This window comes from Xenopus tropicalis, chromosome 2 (genome assembly GCF_000004195.4).
Source record: "Xenopus tropicalis strain Nigerian chromosome 2, UCB_Xtro_10.0, whole genome shotgun sequence".
NCBI classification, from domain to species: Eukaryota; Metazoa; Chordata; class Amphibia; order Anura; family Pipidae; genus Xenopus; species Xenopus tropicalis.
In genome coordinates, this window is record NC_030678.2 from 33,936,627 (window position 1) to 33,957,228 (window position 20,602).

General features: G+C 38.9%; 1 protein-coding gene across 1 annotated transcript in view; it reads left to right on the forward strand.

Moving 5' to 3' along the window:
- The window catches only part of phf12 (PHD finger protein 12), a 37,574-nt gene that overhangs the window by 5,119 nt on the left and 11,853 nt on the right, over nucleotides 1-20,602 (forward strand). The window contains 3 exon segments of the mRNA NM_001097256.1: nucleotides 17,465-17,537; nucleotides 17,937-18,324; nucleotides 18,830-18,950. Coding sequence (NP_001090725.1) covers nucleotides 17,465-17,537; nucleotides 17,937-18,324; nucleotides 18,830-18,950 — 582 coding nt within the window.

The following is a 20,602-nucleotide window of genomic DNA, read 5'->3' on the forward strand; positions in this document are numbered from 1 at the left end:
AAGTAGCATCATGGTATCCAGAACATTGTGTTTAGCTTTCATTGCTTATTATAAATACTCAAAGAAATGTTGTTCTCTTGGTATACATTTTGGTTTTAAGTTGATCCATATAGTGAATTAAGAGTTCATACACTCCAAACTAAATGGCAGTTTCTTATATTGTGCAGCTGTGATCGAATAAGACTGCCAGATGGTAGGTATTAGAGGGAGTCATTTGCTTTAGTCTTTGTTACACGTTATCAGAATACTGTCATAAAAGTATTTGTTACCCGTACTTTGTAAGTTAATGTATTGACTAGTGACACAGTGTTTATTTCTTTTATGCATCATCTATCAAATTAAGTGTGCTCTTTAGTATAGTTTAACACAGTGTCACATCATGTTTTGTTCAGGCTTTTTCTCAGAAAACAAAATTGTTGCAGATTTCATTTGAACTTGTGTCACACTGACGTTATTTCATTGAGGGAACTGCTCCAGTACAGGTTCCTTGCCCATTTGAAATTTTTGCTACCTAAAAGGCTTTCATTTTTGGAAATTGTTGTTTGGGCTGCTGTTAGGGTCAAGGAAAAAAGAAGAAAGCAGCATAACAGTCAGGTAAGAGTAGGCATCATTAAAGGAACAGTAACTCCAAAAAATGAAATAGCTTTAAAGTAATAAAAATATAATGCACTGTTGCCCTGCACTGGTAAAACTGGTGTGTTTGCTACAGTAACACTACTATAGTTTATATAATAAGCTGCTGTGTAGCCACGGGGGCAGCCATTCAAGCTGGAAAAAAGGAGAAAAGGCACAGGTTACATTGCAGATAACAGATACGTTCTGCAGAGTACAATAGTGTTTTATCTGTTATCTGCTATGTGCCTGTGCCTTTTCTCCTTTGAATGGCTGCCTCCATGGCTACATAGCAGCTTATTTATATCAATTATAGTAGACTTTCTGAAGTAATCACACAACTTTTACCAGTGCAGGGCAACAGCACATTATATTTTAGTTACTTTTATACACTTTCATTTTTTGGTGTTACTGTTCCTTTAACTGCATAAGCATATCACGTGTGTTAGTACAGTATATATCAGTGGGGTGTTTTTAGGGGTGGTGTTGGACTTTATGCGTTAGTCCCCTTAATGTAGCAAAAGATTTTTATTTGATGTGAGCTGTCTTCACTATTTTTGAAAACTTAATAATGTGATATGTGCAAACCTTCTTAAATGAACAGTAACACCAAAACATGAGTGTATAAAAGTAACTAAAATATAATGTACTATTGCCCTGCACTGGTAAATTTGGTGTGTTTGCCTCTGAAACCTACTATGGTTTATATAAACAAAGCTGATGTGTAGCCATGGGGGAAGCCATTCAACGGAGAAAACCAGTGCAGGGCAACACCACATTATATTTTACAGGGCTTATATATTATCTGCTATGTAACCTGTGCTTTTTTTTCCATCTTGAATGGCTACCCCCTTGGCTACAATTGGAAAACATTTTTTACACCAGCACACCCTTACCTCCTCCAGAGAATTACTACTTGGTGCACAGCCTAGAGAGTAGGCACTCTCCTCACAGTCCGCTCAAAATATTTCAGCCAGCACAACAAGTAAAGTGCAAGCAGGGCTTAGCCCCTGCGTGTTTATATAAATAAGCTGCTGTGTAGCCAAGGGCTTTTTGAATAAACTATAGTAGTAAATCTGTAGCAAACACCCCAGCTGTACCAGTGCAGGGCAAGGTTACATTATATTGTTTCAATGTTCCTTTAGTAGTATAGTGGATTCATGTATGATAAATGTCTAACTTAGCTTACTTTTATGTTGCAGATTGACTACAATAGTGTCTCTGGTAACTCATTCCTCTAGTCCATAGTACAGCTTCTAGCCTTTTAAACCTTACCAACTGCTTTTACTCTGCCAATCCCTACACTGACTTCTGCTGCTATTCAGAAGGGTGTTTAAACCTCTGACCTTGACATGTTTAGTGGTTTGTAGCTCTGTCCTACTGCACAACGTTGAACTTCAAGTCCTCAAGTATTTAGCACTTCTTATAAGCTCTTTTTCAGTTTGAATGCTAGGATAAGGAACTATAGTTTGGGAAGCATTTTTTTTTAAGAACCAGTAACATCAACATTTCAAAAAACAATTTTCATTAAAAATTGTTTGTCCAGGATATAACAGACCTATTTATTGCCAACAAATGTTCAGTGTTACATAAACATTTTTTTATTATATAGATTTGAAAAGACAGGAATTGTATTTTACCCCAGTTATTCCAAGGGCTAAAACCATTGTGTTCTCTAGAACAGGGATCCCCAACCTTTTACTCGTGAGCCACACTCATATAAAAAGTGTTGGTGAACAAAAGCGTGAAAAAAGTGTTTTGGGGGTGCAACATAAAGACTGTAATTGGCTATTCGGTAGCCCCATGTGCACTGCTGACCTGCAGGAGGCTCTGCTTGGAGTAAAACTGTTGGCACCTACTTTGAGATCACTGGGAGCCACTGGTTGAGGATCACTGCTCTAGAACCTTTTCCTTATCTGCTATGTAAAATATGCCTTTTTGTCCTGTTCGTCTTCAATGGCCCCCCATGACTACACAGCAGTTTATTTATATATACCATAGTATTTCTCTAGTTTTACTTGTGCCTGGCAATAGTACATTATATTTAGATGTTCACTGTTTAGTGTTACTGTTCCTATAATGAACTCCTGCTTATCTGTAAACCTGAGATGCAGCCAGTAGCAGTGGAAGGCATTTATACAGACTTTTGACTGTGTCAACACACACTTCTGGGAGGGGTTAGTAGTAAGGTAAAACTAATCAATGACCCACTTTATGATTAAAATATATTTTATTTATAAAAAGAAAGATGACCATACATTTTCAACACAAACTTTATTTTGCTTATGTTGAACAAAGATGTTTGTTTTCCCCTTTTTGGGTTTTTGCCAATAAGGACACAGTTAACCAGCCTAACCCTTTAAGAGATCCCTTGAGTTCAGAACATCCGGAGCTTATACTCTTAGGCTTATTATATAAGACAACAAGGTCTCCGTTTTCCAGCTGAAAGCACATAATTACAGTACATGTCTATTTCTCATCACTGATAGCCAGGATGCATCATATTCATATGCTAATACCTTTAACAACTGATCACAAAGCTAAAAAAAAATTATTTTATGAAGATGTGATTGGACTGTAGAAATGATTACTTTTCTGTGTGTGTACTTTAGTATTGTTTAATTTGTGGAGAAAGTCACTCCAGGTCAGTGCTTGCTGTAGTCGCCAATCTTTATTTGCTTTGGAGAGAAAAGGTGTTGCGTATATGTGTGAATCGGCCTGATCTGTTCAGTTTGGCATCTCACTTCTGATAACTATTCTCCCTAGAAAATTTTTTATAGCCATGTGGGGTGGAAAAATCTGTTCTTCTCAAAGCCTGACGCACCCTCGCCCCCTGTAAATAGAGCACCTTTCACAGAAGTTGGTTGGACTATGCACTTCTGCTAATACCACACAAAGTGAATATAGTTTCCTGATAGTAGTGTCTAAATAAGCAGGGCTTGGCTGTATATGTGAATGAAAGGTGGATATCACCTGTTAGGGAATAATGCTGTTAAAGCACATGTTTCTGTTATCAAATGTGGTATAACTGCAGACAAAAAAAGGTCCCTTTTTTTGCTTTTCAAATGTGTAATCCTCACAATATCTGTGTAGTCTCTTGTGTTTGCCTTTTTGTACATTGCCAAACTTAAAGGGACTGGAGAGTCAGAGAGAACATTTCTGCAGAGGGCAGGTCTGATTCACATTGCCATACTGGAGAGAACTGGAGAATGACTAGGAAAGTTGTTAAAAGTTGTTAAAAGCTTACAGAGGAGAAGGAAGTGCTTATGCTGTGGTGATTTACTGAGTGAGTGAAACAAAACTGGAGAGCGTACACAGACTGGGAGTTCCATGTGTATTATAGAATTTCATACATACCATATCCTCCAGATGATAAAATTACATTTGCCTGTCAAAGTAATGCAAAACTTTCCAAGTACAGGTATTGGATCTATTACCCAGAATGGTCTGCTCGTGGGGTTTTCCGGATAATGGATCTTTAAGTAACTTGGATCAACAGATCTTGAGTCTGCTAAAAGTTATTTAAGAATTAAATAAACCCAATAGGATTGTTTTGGAATCAGTGAAGCTTAATCAAGTACAAGGGAAATCAATTTTAAAAATTAGAATTATTTGCTTATAATGACCTCTCTGCTTTACTGGATGATGGATTTCCAGATAACAGATCCCATACCTGTATCTGTATAATATGTAGGTGTATTGGAAGTGACTATATTTTAGCTTGTTAGCAATAATTTTGACTTTACCCTATGGGGTATAATAAATACTTGCCTCCAACAAAATAACCCTTTGCAGCCAGCTGTCACTAGGTGTGATTTGTTGTCCAAGCTTAGGCACTTTAACAACTTAAAGTAACACTAAATAATGAAAATGTTTTAAAGTAATTAAAATATAATTTACTGTTTGTATTGGTAAAATTGGTGTGTTTGCTTCAGAAACCATTCTATAGTGTGGTGGGGAAAAAAAGGGGAAAAGGCACAGGTTACATAGCAGATACCAGATAAAATCTGCACAGAATCCCATTGAATTCTACAGTTTAAGGCCAGAATTCTTTTTGTGCAATTTTGCTTCAGATAAGTTGTGCGTTCCTTAGGGGGAACCATGCTTACATCTAAGAGCCTTATTTTTTATTTCCTGTCCTTGGTTGGGAATCCTTCTGTAGGCAGTAGGCAGCTGAAGCGTGGCTGTGATATTTTCACTTGATGGTTGTCGTTGGGCAACACAAGCTTAACTTCCAATAAATTTTAACTATTCTTGGGCACATAAAACAATTAATTTATTTAACTTCTTATGTGAAATCCAGGCCTCCCCCAACTACTATTCTCTTTCCATGTATCCAAGCCCCATATGAGGCATTTTTTTGCCCTCCCTTACAGAAACATGTTCCTAGGATACCACTCTTATGTCCACACACTTGATGACCTCAAAAAAAGCAGTGAAAATTGATTCCAGAGAAGCGGCTTAGAGAAGTGCAAACTGAGCATGGAAAATTACAGATTTAAGTGAAACGGCCTAAAAGCCAATTTGAACAAATGCTAACCTTTCAATTTTACTTATTTAGTGATCCATTTTGTGAAATATTCATATACAGCATAAAATAAAAGGGCTGATGTTGACCACTGGACTCTACAGAAGAATAGCACCTCTTTTCTTTGTAGATTAAAATGCCTTTATTGCAAAGTTTTTTGGGGCAAACAACAGCAGCAGCAGCAGCAACGTTTCAGGTCACATAAGACCTTTTATCAAGCTGATAAAAGACAAGAGGTGCTGTTTCTGCTCTTCTGTACCAGGATATGCCGATGGAAAGTGGCCATTGGGGAACCTGCACTACTTCTAACTAATCACAAGGCTAGGTGCTGACTACTACTCTCCAGACCACTGGACTCTACTTAGGAGTCAGGCTCTTGAGATTTTAGTGAATTGTAGAATTTGCTATGCAAATACATACAATATACTATATAATGAGAATATATAAATATAAGCCATGTATGGGTTATATTGTCTGAACTGACAGAAATGAATATAAACTAAACTGTAAGCTCATTTTGAGCAAGGTGCTCTTCACATCTTGATTCGGGCATTGGCGGCTTTGTGTGTAACTATGTTTAATCTATACACCTATTTATTGTACATTACTGTAGAATATGTTTGTGCTTTATAACCACAGGGTAATGTCTACTGGGCTAAGAAGTTTGCATGGCAGAAACCGGTTTGTATTGCAGTCTATTATACCTAATGCTTCCTATTTACCTCTAGAACCTTTAAGGGGCCATAATACTAAAATATATGTTGCTTTCATGTGCCACTAATTACTGTTTAACTAAAAATGATCGTTACTTCCCCCTGGCCTGTTGGTTTTAGTTTTATTACCAAACTTGATATAATAATCCATGAACCTTTACAAAGGAGAAGAATCACACAGACTTAATCTTCTTTAGTGCTTCCCTATGTTTTGGGCAGAATTAAATCTAGTACCCAAAACTGCAAGCACCAATACACATCACCCCTAAGGCTGATGCCACACCAGGCGTAGGGCTGATTTTTTCGGCAAGCGGAAAAACGCTTGCCGAAAATTCAGCCCTACGCCTGCTACTTGTGCCTGCACCCGAATGAATGGGATACGCTCGGGTGAAGGCACAAGTAGCCGATATACACATGAAAACGCGAGAGAATGCAAAGTCTCTCGTTTTCATGCGTATATCGGCTACTTGTGCCTTCACCCGAGCGTATCCCATTCATTCGGGTGCAGGCACAAGTAGCAGGCGTAGGGCTGAATTTTCGGCAAGCGTTTTTCCGCTTGCCGAAAAAATCAGCCCTACGCCTGGTGTGGCATCAGCCTAATATACTCATAGACATTTCAAAGATTTCTTGTGATTTCTAAACTCAAGTTCAAAAATCGATTCAGTGGCACATGCAAATAATTTCTGTTTCAGTAGGATGACAGAGCAGTTTCCTGCTTTGTAAAACCGGAAATAAATGGTACTATACGTTTAGCCATGTATGCAGTTGCAGTCATCAGTAATCAACCAGGTAGCAATTGTATCAACTGTTGTCTCTCTTTAAAAGGGCAGTATACGTCCATATGAGTCCTTTAAATTAGGCCCAGTTGCTGTAAATGCTTTTTGTTTAAAATAAACCATTTTTATTTGTTGCACTAAACAATGGAGAAAAAAACCATATCCAGTAGAGATATATACAGATCAAGTTCTTGAATTGAGTGTACCTTACCCCACAAAGAGTGGCTAGAATATATCCTGGGACCTCTGATCTATGCCCTAAATGCCCCAACGAGGTGGGGACCTTCTACCATCTCTTCTGGGAATGTCCAGTAATAAAGGGATTCTGGTGAGAGGTGCTTAGTTATGCTGAGTCGGCACTGGCACTTCCCAATTTATTGTCACCCAGTTTATGCTTACTAGGTATACTGGACACCCTACAATTGAGACCTCCAGCCAAATTGTGCTACTTACAATTGCTAAACTATGCCAAAAAGGCATTGTTATTACACTGGAAATCTACAGGACCACCCTCGCTGAACTTTTGGAAAAAGCTCTTTAATGATCCCCTACCAAAACAGAAGCTAGTGTATGAAGCCCGCGGGTGCCCGGACAAATTTGAGGCTATATGGGGGACATGGCTACTGGCAAATGCACCACCTTAGCCGACACTCAGCAAAAAAGATACAAGGTCTCCTTCTTGGCTTTGTATAAATGTAAACCTTGGATTTTGCACCCCCCCCCAGCTCACTCCCCCTTTCCTCTTCTTCTTTTTCTGACTCTTCTTGTTCCCTTTTCTTCTCTTCTTATTTTCCTTAAAGGGAATTTTCCCCCTATGTAAATTAAAAAATGCAAAATAAAATCTTTAAAAAAAAAAATGGAGAAAACTTAGATCCGTATAGACAGCCAGCCTCTGGTAGCTCCTGTTTGGCAACAAGCTTGTGTTTGTGCCTCCTAGATATATTAAAATGAGCACCTGCTTTAGGGCCATTGGAAGCAACATCTAAGGGGTGCCGAGCAACATGTTTCTCATGATCCACTGTTTGGGAATCACTGCAAGGTGTTTTGGCAGCATTTGGAAATAAATAGGCTTATCTTGTATGTCTAACACACAGGGTTGTTTTAGTAATTGTATGGATCTTATTCCCTGTGCTGACTAAAGCTGGCCATACACTAGCACAGACTCGCCCATTTATGACCAAGTTGACAGCTTATTGACCTGTGTGTTTGATCCAGCCCGCACCATTCCTTCTCTGACATCTTTGAAGGGGGTGGAGCAAGTGTAATCAAGCACCACCCTGTCTTTTGTGGGACTTTGAATAGCGTGGATAGGTTGGAAAATGGACAGGCTGGTGACAACTTCTCTGAGAGAAGTTGGTCAGCCTTACCTGCCTGACCCACACAGCACTAATGGCCTAGATTAGAGGATGATGGAGTCAAGGAACCGCTTTAGAGCCCTGGGTATTCCCTGCCATAAATAAGAGAAACTAATTTTCTAAATCATTTTAAAGGGAAAATATAAACTTTTTATACACTTTAACTTATTAGAATTTAATGACAGTTATTATATTTTTGGTTTTTTCTTTAGTGCATGTTGGTTTGGATCCGCCCATCTATCCATATTTTCTAGCCATAGTATCAATTATCTGTTCTAACCCATATGCTTACACACCAGATCCCATTACATTGTGGATAAAGTTTATAAAGCTCTTGGAAAAAGGAGGGAGGTAACGCCTAAAAGTCTTCTTAACCCCTTATACCACAAACAATGTTAGAGCTCCCAGTTCGCAAATGAATCAAAAAAAAGTGTAATATCAGGAAAATGCTACATAACTCATTACTAATAAGGTTTTAGCTATTTCCCTTTTTCGTGATTGCCACTGTATCTAGCCATGGGCTCCTTAGACAATGTTTCCTCTGTGGTGGGGCATTTTCCTCCCAGACTTTAGTTTCATATCAGAATCTCTTGTCTTCATGGGAAAGGGAGACTCTATCCAAGACACACATACGCAAGAGAAATCAGTGTTTGATATTGTAACTGCCCTTTTCACAAACTGAGATATGTAAATATTATCTTAAGTTCTGTGGTAAGGGTTTTCTTGAGCGTGTGTTTCCTGATGATAGGTTGTCAAAAATGAGTATGTTGGCTTTGTATTGTGCAAAACTGCTGATCAGCTCCCATTATTGCCTTCATACTTAATGGGGAAAAATATCCCCGTTTAAATTATGTATGTGTATATGTGTATATGTGTATGTGTATATGTGTATATGTGTGTATATATATATATATATATATATATATATATATATATATATATATATATATATATATATATATATATATATATATATATGATTCTTCCAGGAGATTTGTCACCTGCAGTAAATCTGTGCTACCATGGGTGTCCAATCTCCTGAAAATGCCTCCCCCTTCTAAAAACTTCGGATCACAGCAAGTAAAACACATTTCTTGCTGTGATCGGTTTGATAGTGGGGAAATTTCTTCCTTTTTATTTTCCCCATGATTAAGCCAGATTGCTTGCAAGTAATGTGTTTTACTTGTGGCATTCAGAAGCTTGGGCAAGGGGGAGACATTTTCAGGAGATTTGTCACCTGTGGCAGCAGTTTTACAACGGGCAACATCTCCTTTTGTGTCATTGCCCATTTATTTCTTATCCCTGAGGATGGCAGTCATAAAAGATTCCCTCATACAGTGATAAAATGGTGGATTCTAGAACATGGTCCCTCTGCTTTGCAAAATATCTGTGAACTAAATATTAACAAACAAGTGGTAGAAACATTGCACATTATGTTTTGGAATTCTCTAACAGTTTAAGGCCTTTAGTACAGAAGATCTGTGGATCTGAAGATGCCCTAGTAGTTCCCCATAAGCAAAATGGAGATTGTTTGTTCATATATTGCAATATAATTCAAGCTGGCCAACTATGTCAAAGTCATCACTGGCCTGGCCAGTCCTACACTCACTTTTATCTGATTCATTAAGAATTCTACTGCTTCATTATACATTTAACAAAGACTGAGTTTTACCTGCAACTTTTATTTGCTCTAATGGGATCACCTGACTATGGGAATGGTTAGTAACAATACAAGACTGATTAGTAATTTATTAACAATAAAAAGTTGATTAGTAATTATTTAGACTCTCATAGAGTCCAGTACAATTAGCCTCAGAATTTAATTATAATCCCTTTTAGCATCGGCTTCAGCAATATCCAGTGTGGTGACCCATTTGTGCACAGCTATTAAGGCCAAAATCACTTCTGTTATAGAGATGCTGAACCTTTAGGGCCGTGGCAGACGAAGAGATTAGTCGCTCGCAACAAATCTCCCTTGACGCAGGCCACTAATCTCCCCGATATGCCATTCGCTATTTCGGGAAATTGCGGCGCCACATATGCCATCCCACCGGCGATTTACATTAAAGCCGGTGGGATGGCATATCGGGGAGATTAGTCGCCTGCGGCAAGGGAGATTTGTTGCGGGCGACTAATCTCTTCGTCTGCCGCGGCCCTTAGGCTTGGGGCAGTAAGCTTGTGGTTATCTGCCACCTTTAAACTTTCCCTGCAAGTCAAAGGGAGACTATGGTTTTCATTATCATCCGCTATCCTGGTTTTACATGTCTGGCAGATAGTGTTTATGTTCTTTTCAATGAGCTTGTTTGTTGTTCTATAAAGGGAAACTAAAGGTGGCCATACACGCACCGATATTATCGTACGAAACCTCGTTTCGTACGATAATCGGTGCGTGTATGGCATGTCGGCGAGTCGACCGATATCGCAGGAAGCTGCCGATATCGGACGACTCGCCGATCGGACAAGTTTGAAAATTTTGATCGGGCGCCATAGAAGGCGCCTGATCAAAATTCTCCCTTCAGAGCTGAATCGGCAGAAGGAGGTAGAAATCCTATTGTTTCTACCTCCTTACCTGCCGATTCAGCCCTGAATGGTGTGTGGCGGATCTTACGATGTTTCGTGCGACCGATGGTCGTACGAAACATCGTCGGATCGCCACGTGTATGGCCACCTTTAAACTTCATGTGCAAGGTCACCTGTCCCCCTCCCAACTTTATTGTCTCATTTCTAACTGCAACCAACACTCATGTTGTGGTGTCACTGTTGGACTTTACCTTTAGCTAACTGACTTATTCCAGCGTAAGTCAGCGGATTGCAGTGCATTAGTGATAAATAGCACGGTTGACTTGTTTGCAAGTAGAATAAAAAGTATGTCTGAGAAACATGTGTTTATTTTTAGAAATCGAAAATCAGTGTCAAGATATGTTTATAGTTAATCCCCTGTGGAACAACCCATGATTGAGGCTTATGGGTGTTGTGAAATAGAGTGCGTAAATGGAGTAAAAATAACAATTACAAAATAACATTTAAAATTTGCATTCTGCAATGTAGTATGTTCGCTGCTTTTTTTTTTTTTTTTTTTTTAATATTACATTGCAAACCTTATTACTCTTAAGACCAGCATAAAGGTGGTGGGTTTTTTTTCCTGCAAAGCAACTGCTTTTTCATTAAGAACTTTTAATATATTCACTGCTCACACTGTCACAAATGGCAAAGTACACAATTTTTTTTGCTGTTGTAATTCTGCACAAATGAAGAATTAGTCTCACTTTTCAGCTAATACCATTAACTTTATAGAGGGGTAAACACTGTATACTCAGTATTACAGTACAGTTGTTTTATCTTAGCCAGCAAATTTTTTTGACACCTTTTGGCTTATTGTTATACTCACATGTTCCATAGCATTTTGAAAATTTCTGAAACCTGTATATTAAATTGCTCAATTAGAGAGCACTTTTGCGCCATATAGAAAGAAATCTGGCATTACCTGTGCTATATACTTGAGTGAGACTGACGGATTGGCTTGTTCATACATAGTATACTGCTGCTACATTCCATGGAGAGACAGTGATCTGATTCAGAGAATTCATAATGCTCACTGTGAATAAAAAGAATACATTTCACATATTTCACGGTAGGATCCCTGGGGGGTGCCAAAATGTTAGGTACCCCCCAGTGATTGTATTCACTTACTTGATACCCCAGGCCGCTCCTGTTAGGAAAAAAATGCACCGATACGGTGTACATGCAGAGGAGCAATCCTCTTCCATCTTCTTTGTTCGTGCTGGCTGTGCAGTAGACTGAAAAGCCCAAACTTTAACATGCTTGGGTTCTGGTATGGCAGTGAAATGACTTAAGGAAGGGGATCACTCACCTGGTGCGATTTTCTGCTAATAGCACTAGCCCACAGGATCAGGTAAGCCTAACATTTGCCTCCTGCCCCCTCCAGTGACTTTAACTTTCCTTCTCCTTTAAAGAATAAGGAAACCTTTTTTTTCTATCAGTAAAATTACTCTAAACTGCCTCCAGAATTACCTACCTTTGTCCCAGCATTCTCTCTGACCTGGTTCCTTAGTCAAAATGTTTTTCTTTTCTTCCTTGTGCAGAGGGAAGCCCCGCCCCCACTTCCTGTTCAGTTCTCTCTTCAATTTCACTACCTGTAGTCAACCCGGAGAACCTTCTGCGCATGCCTGGAGGCAGCAGGAGCCAGTCTGTGTATTAGCAGAGTTGTTTTTTTTTTTTTTTTTTTTTTTTTTGAGACCTGAACAGGAAGTGGGGGCGGGCCTTCACTCTGCACAAGGAAGCAAAGGAAACCCTCAACTTCTAACTGAGGAACCAGGTCAGAGAGAATGCTGGGACAAAGGTAGGTACTTCTGGAGGCTGTTTAGAGTAATTTTACTGATAGAAAAAAAAAGTTTACGTATTCTTTAAGGTGGTTTTAGATGGCTGTCTATATTACATAGAACACCATGTGAACAAGCGTGTTGGATCTTAATTGCTACACACAGTATTTCCCACACTCCTGTTAGTTGATATAAATGATCTTGAATGCTGATTTTATTGCATTGGTTTTAATGTTTTTCATAAGTTAATTATTAGACAGCCTTTGTACACAGTTATTATTATTATTATTATTCCTAGGTTTGACAGCATTAGAAAGTGTTTTGGTATAATAGGTATTTATCACCTATATAGTGACTGTTCTTTTGCAGTCAGGCAAATGCCAAAGAACACTGTGCTATTTGAACAGAGCTGTGGGGAGACAAAACACTTTAACTTGTAAAACAAAAATGAATGGATAAAGTCCGACAATGGGTAGTTTTGTTAGAGTTTTGATGTGCCGGTATGAGGAATGTGCTTTGGCAGGTATCACTAGCATCTTGGATGGAGCGCTTATGCAGGCCAAAGCCTGTCACAAAGTCTGGATACTGGTTTAACTAATCTCCAGTGCTCCGCTACTGAAGCATTTTCAGTCTTCTCTTTAATCTGCATCCATTCCATGTTTCTGCCCTCTGCTTCTCATCTTTAAAGTGGTGAATGTTTCCAACAGAAGTTACATAGCCAGCATTATGCAGCCTTATGAAATGGGTTACTCTGCTCCTGGGTTGGAAGGCTGAATAGAGAAATTGAGGGGGCAAATTAAATAAAATGAAAAAATGTTTGTTAAATTATTACCTGATAAATAAAAATCATTATCACATATAGTTATGTGGCATTTTATTTAAATGCATGGGCACGTGTTTTGTCTGATCTAGGGAATATACCAAATGCTGGGTTTGCTGACATCTCTATTAACAAACTGGTTAATTATCCATTTATTACTTCTCGTTAGTTTTGGCATCAGCATTGCTGAATTTTTCTGTTGGCTTTATTTCTTATAAGCACCATGTTTCTAAGTTTCCTGTCACACCTTTTATGTACACCTTTGCTAAAGGCCCTCCACATACACCTGTGCTAAAGGCCCTTTAGGGCGAAGACACACGAAGCAATAAGTCGCCGTGACTATTTGAAAAGTGACAGCGACTTATCTGCACAGTAGAAATGCGTGAGTGATTTGTCGCAGCAACAGCAATCAAATTCTATGGGCAAAAAGTCGCTGCAATTAGTTGGCACGGTTGGCTTTGTTAAAAGTCGCTGCAGCTAATCGCCCCGTATGTCTTTGCCCTAACATACACCTGTGCTAAAGATGCTCATCTTAAATTTTTTACAACTACGGGTGCAATACATTGCCCACGTTAAGTCAAACTTTGAAAGGTTTGAAGATTCCAGAATGTAAAATAATGGTCATTGTCTTATTTAATTAAGACAAAAATGTAAATAGCCAATATAAATCAGCTCCAAACTTGTTTATAAATAATGAGCCACATATTGTACAGTATAAGGCAGGGGTGGCCAATATGTCGATCGCAGTCCACCAGTTGATCCCTCGAGGATCACTGGTGGACCGCAATGAAGCCGGGGATGCAGAAGTGCTGAGTGAATGTGTACGTACTCATTCACGCCGCACTTCTGCATTCCGCACCGGTCCGGTCGATTGCGGACAAAAAAAGTCTGGCCATCCCTGGTATAAGGATATTATAACAGACATGGAACTCCAGGGTGACATCTAATGTCCTCATATTTTACAACAGGAGGTGCATTATTAGACACACACATGACACAATTACATCACAAAGCAACAATTCTAACTGATGACATCACTAAGCACCCTTTATAGGGGTAAAAATTACAGAAAATTCATAGCTAATGTCTATTATACAATTTTTTTTCAGACAGTAGTGGGATTTTTTTTTTTTACGTTTAGGATTAAATATATGCACATTGTGACTATCAGTGGTTTGTCATTGCTTCCTTTTAACTTAGATTGGTAAACCACAGCTGAACTATTAAATATTTTTTTTAAAAAGTTTCAAAACTTTACTTCAAAAATTACTTTACTTTTAGGGATGCATCGAATCCAGGAATCGGGTCGGGATTTTGCCAAGATTCAGCCAAATCCAAGTGCCTGGCTGAATCGAATCTGAATCCTTAATATCACGTGGCTTTTTGTCACATAAACACAGAAGTTGAAAATTTTTCTCTTTAACCCTTCCACAACTTTATTTGCATGTGCAAATTTGGGTTAGACTTTGGTTCAGTAATCAGCCAAATCTTTCACAAAGGATTTGGGGTTCGGCCAAATCCCAAAATAATGGTTTCTGTGCTTCCCTAATTATTTAAGCTAAATTCCGTGTGGTAATATAATATAATAATAATTTGGGAAGTTTAAAGCCGTGTTGCCTAGTAGTCTCACAGATCAGTTACTGACCTTTACCAATGAAACACCTTTTATAACTATAGCCTACACATTCTCCTTTAGGTATCTGCCTCTCTGTGTTGTTTGATGTTTCCACTTGAGATGTAAGCGGTGCTAGGTTCTCTGAAATCTATAAATATGTTTTGTCCTGCGGGACGGACAGCTGCTATGTGCCTGGACAGGAATAGGTTTAAAGAGAAATGCCTCCTACAGAAACGCCTTTCTTAATGTGTACTTTATAGCCTGACCAGATCTGTCTCTAGCTCATCTTGTAGGGTTGTACATTCTTCATAGCTTATCCTCTCTCTCGATTGAAAATGAGCTACCTCTAATACTTCCTGTGCTGCTGGCATAAAGAATAGGCTCTTCAGCCTGACTACAGATTGCTCATAAAATATAATTGCCATATATCTTGCCTATGGCACACAAGTTGTTTTTATTACCACTATAGACTTGCATTTACCAGGGTTGCTGCATATTTTATAATCCATATATCTATTTTTTTTTATCAAATTTGAATTTGCATCAAGTAAATAGAATGGGATGTGTATCTTACTAAGCAAGAAAGCAAGCACAACCTATGTCCCTATGATCCTAGATATTTAAACATTTTCCTGCACTGCATCTAAATCTATGCAAACAGAACCTCCTCACCACCTGTCCAACCCTTGTGGATTTTGTTACTGAAACAGTCCGCCATTTTCTACTAGTTGATACCTCTGCTGAAGGGATTATATTCCACTCCTGCTTTAAAGGGGTAGTTCACCTTTACATGAACTTTATAAAATGTCCTGTTATTTAGACTTCATTTTTTATATTTAGTTTGCCATCCTTCCAGCTTTCTAATGGCTTACATTTTATTGTTAATTTGTTGTTTTTTTTTTTTTTTTGCTCTATTCAGACCATCTCCTCTTAATCTTTCAGTATCTCATATAAACCACTGCCTGGTTGCTAGGGTAGATTGGACCCTAGCAACCAGCTGGTTGGTAAAATTCAAACTGGAGAGCCGCTAAAAAAAACTAGGTTCAAAAAACACAATAAAAAACCCTAGTGGCACATTGTCTCTGACTAATACTGTGTATATTGTACTAAAATTGAATTTAAATGTGTTTTAGAACTATTTATGGGCTTGTCTATTCTGTGGTTGAAACTATTACATCTAAAGAGCCTCCTATGCCATTCATTGTAGTTATACAGCTGCTGCTCCCCTTGTAGGCAAGAACAACCTTTATAAGCTCTGTGCTTTCTGGTTCTGTGGGGACCTTAAAGAATTGCCTTTTGGGCTTATCAGTGCTTTAAAGGGGCAGTATAACGAAATGTAATATAAGCTTCACATTATAGGAAGAAGGGTACTTTCTAAATTGAATTCTGTGTGTTTTCAGCTGTAATTTAGCTACTCCACCCTATTCTGCCACTTAGCATTCTTTAAAGCTAAATGCAGGCTCTGTCAAGAGTTGTTTATATATTTTGTTTTCTTGGTTGTATTTTTTTTTTTTTTTTAATTTTTATTCCTAGTTTCATAATAGTTCTCTTTAAAAAATCTGCCTTATTGCTCCATATGTGTTTGCTTTCCTGGTGCAGCCACAAGTGGTTTCTTGTACCACATAATCTTCAACACACATTTCTGGTGATATGTACACAAGGGTGATGAACCGGAGGCAATGCTGGGCCCCTGCATGTAAGGTTTTAAGATAGTCCCACCTTTTTCCTGTTTTACAGATGTGCTTTTCATGGTACTTCCTGCCATAAGCAATTGCGTAGTCCTTGGCACCTCATTGCTCAACATTGGCCCAGATACTGTATATTCTAGGGTTCCCTCTGGTAAAGATATAGAATATGTTTTACATTGTGGAACTGACCTACAAGTGGGATGTTTTATAATTTTTCAAGGGTCTCTTTTTTTTTTTTTGAGGGGCATTTGTGATTTAAAATTAACATTGAGTCATGTAAAAAGTGATATTGTAAGAAAGATTACAATTGGCTTAGTTTTAAACTTTACCCATATGTAATAAGAGGCAGTACGTTTACCCAGGTGCTGTAACCCATAGCAATCGTTACAAGGTTTGCTTTTAAGCCAGCAACAAGTAAATGTTATGTTTTGGTTAACTTCTATAGGTCGCTAGACCTGTAGCAAAATTTTCACCTTTTAATTACATTTTCTGTAAGTATATTGAATTATTTACATTTCTATCTTCACAATAAGTTTGGACTTTTTTTTATCTACTTTTTAGCTTCACACTTAAAGGAACAACAGTTAAGGTGGCCGTACACAGGACGAATTCTAGCTGCCGATATCGGTCACTTAGACTGATTCAGCAGCTTAATGGCACATGGGCCTGCCCGAGCGACATCTTGCCTGAAATTGGGCAGGTTTGATTTTTAGTTGGATCAGGGACCGCATTGGCTCATTGATGCGGTCCCCGAACTGATGGACGCCTACCCGTAGGTGGGGATATTGGCGACCATCAGTTCGGGGACCGACCTCACCAAGCGGATCTTAGCATGTATGGCCACCTTAAGACACAGAAGTGATGCAAAAAATTTTAAAGCCACACAAATAAAATAAAAATTCAACTGCAATGTTTTTTCAGAATAGAAAGACAACAGTGCTTGGATGACGCATAAATAAAGGAAATATGGAATTTGTATCTAGTATTGTTGGCATAATAGTCGTCTTCTTTTTGTAGCAATCCTCCACTGAGCGAAGAGATGTTGCCTCCAGGAGAGTGGATGTGTCACCGCTGTACTATACGCAGGAAGGTAGGTAGTTGCTTAGACTATGCCCATTAACACTCTAACATGTTTTTTTTTTGTTTGTTTTTTTATAAGGGGATTCTTACATTTAACACTAATTGTAACTGAAAGTTGACTCTGACACATTTTACACTTTTGGAAAAGGTTTATCCCTTGTCGCAATGCACAAAAACAGGATATTTTAAGGACAGTTAAGACTTCAGGCGTTCAGATTACTGGTCTCTCCTGTAGATTCCTTAACCCTCTTTCCAACATGTCTTCCTTGCCAGTACATTCTCTTTGAGAAGCACTAGTTGCCTACGTATAATACTTATAATAAATATAGCTCTTTTTAGAATTGCAAAGCTAAAATTTTAAAAATTATGGTACAGCGAACCATTAAAGCATACATTCTCTTTCCTACAGAAACGTGAGCGTAAGAAGGAGTTGGGGCAGGTAAATGGCCTGTTTGACAGGTATGGAAGGAGGACTGTTTCCCCAACCAGTGATCTGGATTTCTCGGAAAAAGCTCCTGGCACCTTCCGAGCCCTTGCACAAGCCAGAATGCTGGAAAGGAGAGTCAGTCGCCCAGGAACCCCAACATCCAGCGCCAGCACTGATACTCCAACTTCTGAGCAGAATGATGTGGATGAGGACATGATTGATATAGACGATGAACCATCTGCTTTGGACTCTGAGTGCAGTCATTCTCAGCTCAAGAGACCTTTTCAGTTGCTTATTGCAGCAGCAATGGAGAGGAACCCTACCCAGTTTCAGCTGCCCAATGAACTTACATGCACCACAGCACTTCCAGGTAATGGAGAATATGAACCTAACAATCATACACTTGATTTGCCAATGGCAAACTAAAGCCCAGTGAGTTACAGAAGGCATGTTCAAGATATGAATTCTGTTCATAAATATGAATATATGTCCATTAATGAATGTTATTGTAAGGCTTATACATCGGTCCTGTGGTAGACAATCACTTGTTACAGATTAACGGCTTACATTACCCTTTTAATAAATGTTAGTTATATACAGTAAGATATGTGTTTATATATATATATATATATATATATATATATTTATTTTTTCTGTGACAATTTCAAATACTATTTTGAGCCCCACAGGCTTATAAAATTTCTTTAACCCGGTTGCTGCATGTATAGGCAACTTTAGTCTTTATTCTGTCATTGTGAAATGTAAGAGCACATTGTACTGAGTTGTGACCTTTTTGTGCCAACTGGTGCTGATTTATTCTTGTTTTCCCTCTCTAGACCCTTCTCAAAGAGCTAACTACTATTTATTCTTCACAGGCACCAGCAAAAGGCGTAGGAAAGAGGAAATGTCAGGAAAAAATGTCAAGAAAGCACAGCACGAATTGGATCACAATGGCCTGGTTCCTTTGCCAGTTAAAGTTTGCTTCACTTGTAGCAGGTGAGAATGCAATTTGTATCTTTATAGTATCCTTTAAAGGGGGCATCTGTATAATACTCATGTTCGGGTATATTATGCTTCTTTCCTTGCAATATGTAATGATGCAGAAAAAAAAAACACTTTGAAAGCATTTTAGCTCCTAAAAACCTCATTATATCAGAAGCTGCAAAGAGCTATTTTCTCTTCTGAGTCTAGGCTGAAATGAGGTGGGAGTTTCTCTTCTTTCTCCCACAGGAAGTGGTCACAGCACTGACTGACTAAACACTGTGATAGCAAGAAAAGCCCCTTCCAAGGTCCTTCTTGTGTCTTTTCTCAGCTTGCACATATTAGTCTTATGCTGCTGATACTCCCTGTAATTATATACTGATTCTGAACATTGTTATTTTTATCCAATAACTACAGTTTTTGTTTAGATCTAATTCCCTGCAGCTAATGATAAACTGTCTCTGCGCATTAGTATAATTATTTAGCTGCAACCATTGTTCTGTATTTAGATGATATGTTCAAAGACCGTTTAATAGCAGGGCATTAAAGGAACAGTAACACCAAAAAACAAAAGTGCATAAAATAATTACAATAAAATGTACTGTTGCCCTCCACTGGTAAAAGTTATGTGTTTGCCTAGTTTATATAAACAAAGCTGCTGCGTGGCCATGGGGGCAGCCATTCAAAGGAAGGCGAATAGGCACAGGTTACATATCGGTTAATGGATAAAACACCACTATATTCTACAGAGCTTATGTTATGCAACCTGTGCCCTTTCTTCTATTTTACCAGCCTGAATGGTTGTCCCCATGGTTATACAGCAGCTTGTTTATATAAACTGTAGCAGTTAGAAAACTATAGCAACTTGCCGACGTTGCCTTGAGAGGGAACTTCGGGCGATTTCGGAGATTAGTCGCCCGTGGCAGCGAAGGTTTGTCGCGGGGCGACTAATCTCCCCGTCTGCCACTGCCCTAAAAGGCTTCTTGTCACCTTCCCCAAACAGTCCCTGCTACCTACCCCAAGTGTCTCCCTGCTGTCTCCCTTGATTGTGTCCCTGCTGCCTTTGCCGCTCTTCCTTTTATAGATCTGTATAAAAGGAAAAAAAGGAGGCACGATAAAGGAAAGTGGTAAAGGCAGCAGGGACGTGATCAAGGGAAACCGCAGGGAGCCGCTTGGGTAAGGTGGCAGGGATACGATGCGAGGACGTGCTAAGGGATGGCATTGGGAATGGTGGTGGTAAAGGCAGCAGTGGCAGGAGCGGAAGGAGATCAGGACATGAAACAAGGAAGGAAGTCAGGGAGCCAAAAAGACATCAGCGCCTCCCACAGTCCTGCTTAAGTGTAAGCTTCTGGCTTTGGAAGTGCTGGCAGCCCCTGAGCAGAGAAAAGCCTTGGACTGGGACTGTATAAAAGGGGTGGGTCAAGTGCAGTTTTTTTTACTTTTTAATCCAAATTTGATCCAAAAGGTACAAAAATAAAACATTTTTTTTTAATGTTAATTAGCATGCTTTAGGCACCGAATCCAGGATTTGGTTTGGAATTTGGCGTTTTTTTACCAGGATACTTTTTGTCACACTAACATTTGTATGTTCAAATTAGGATTTGGTTCGGTATTTGACCAAAACCCTTAATGATGGATTTGGGGTTTGGCCAAATAGTGGATTTGGT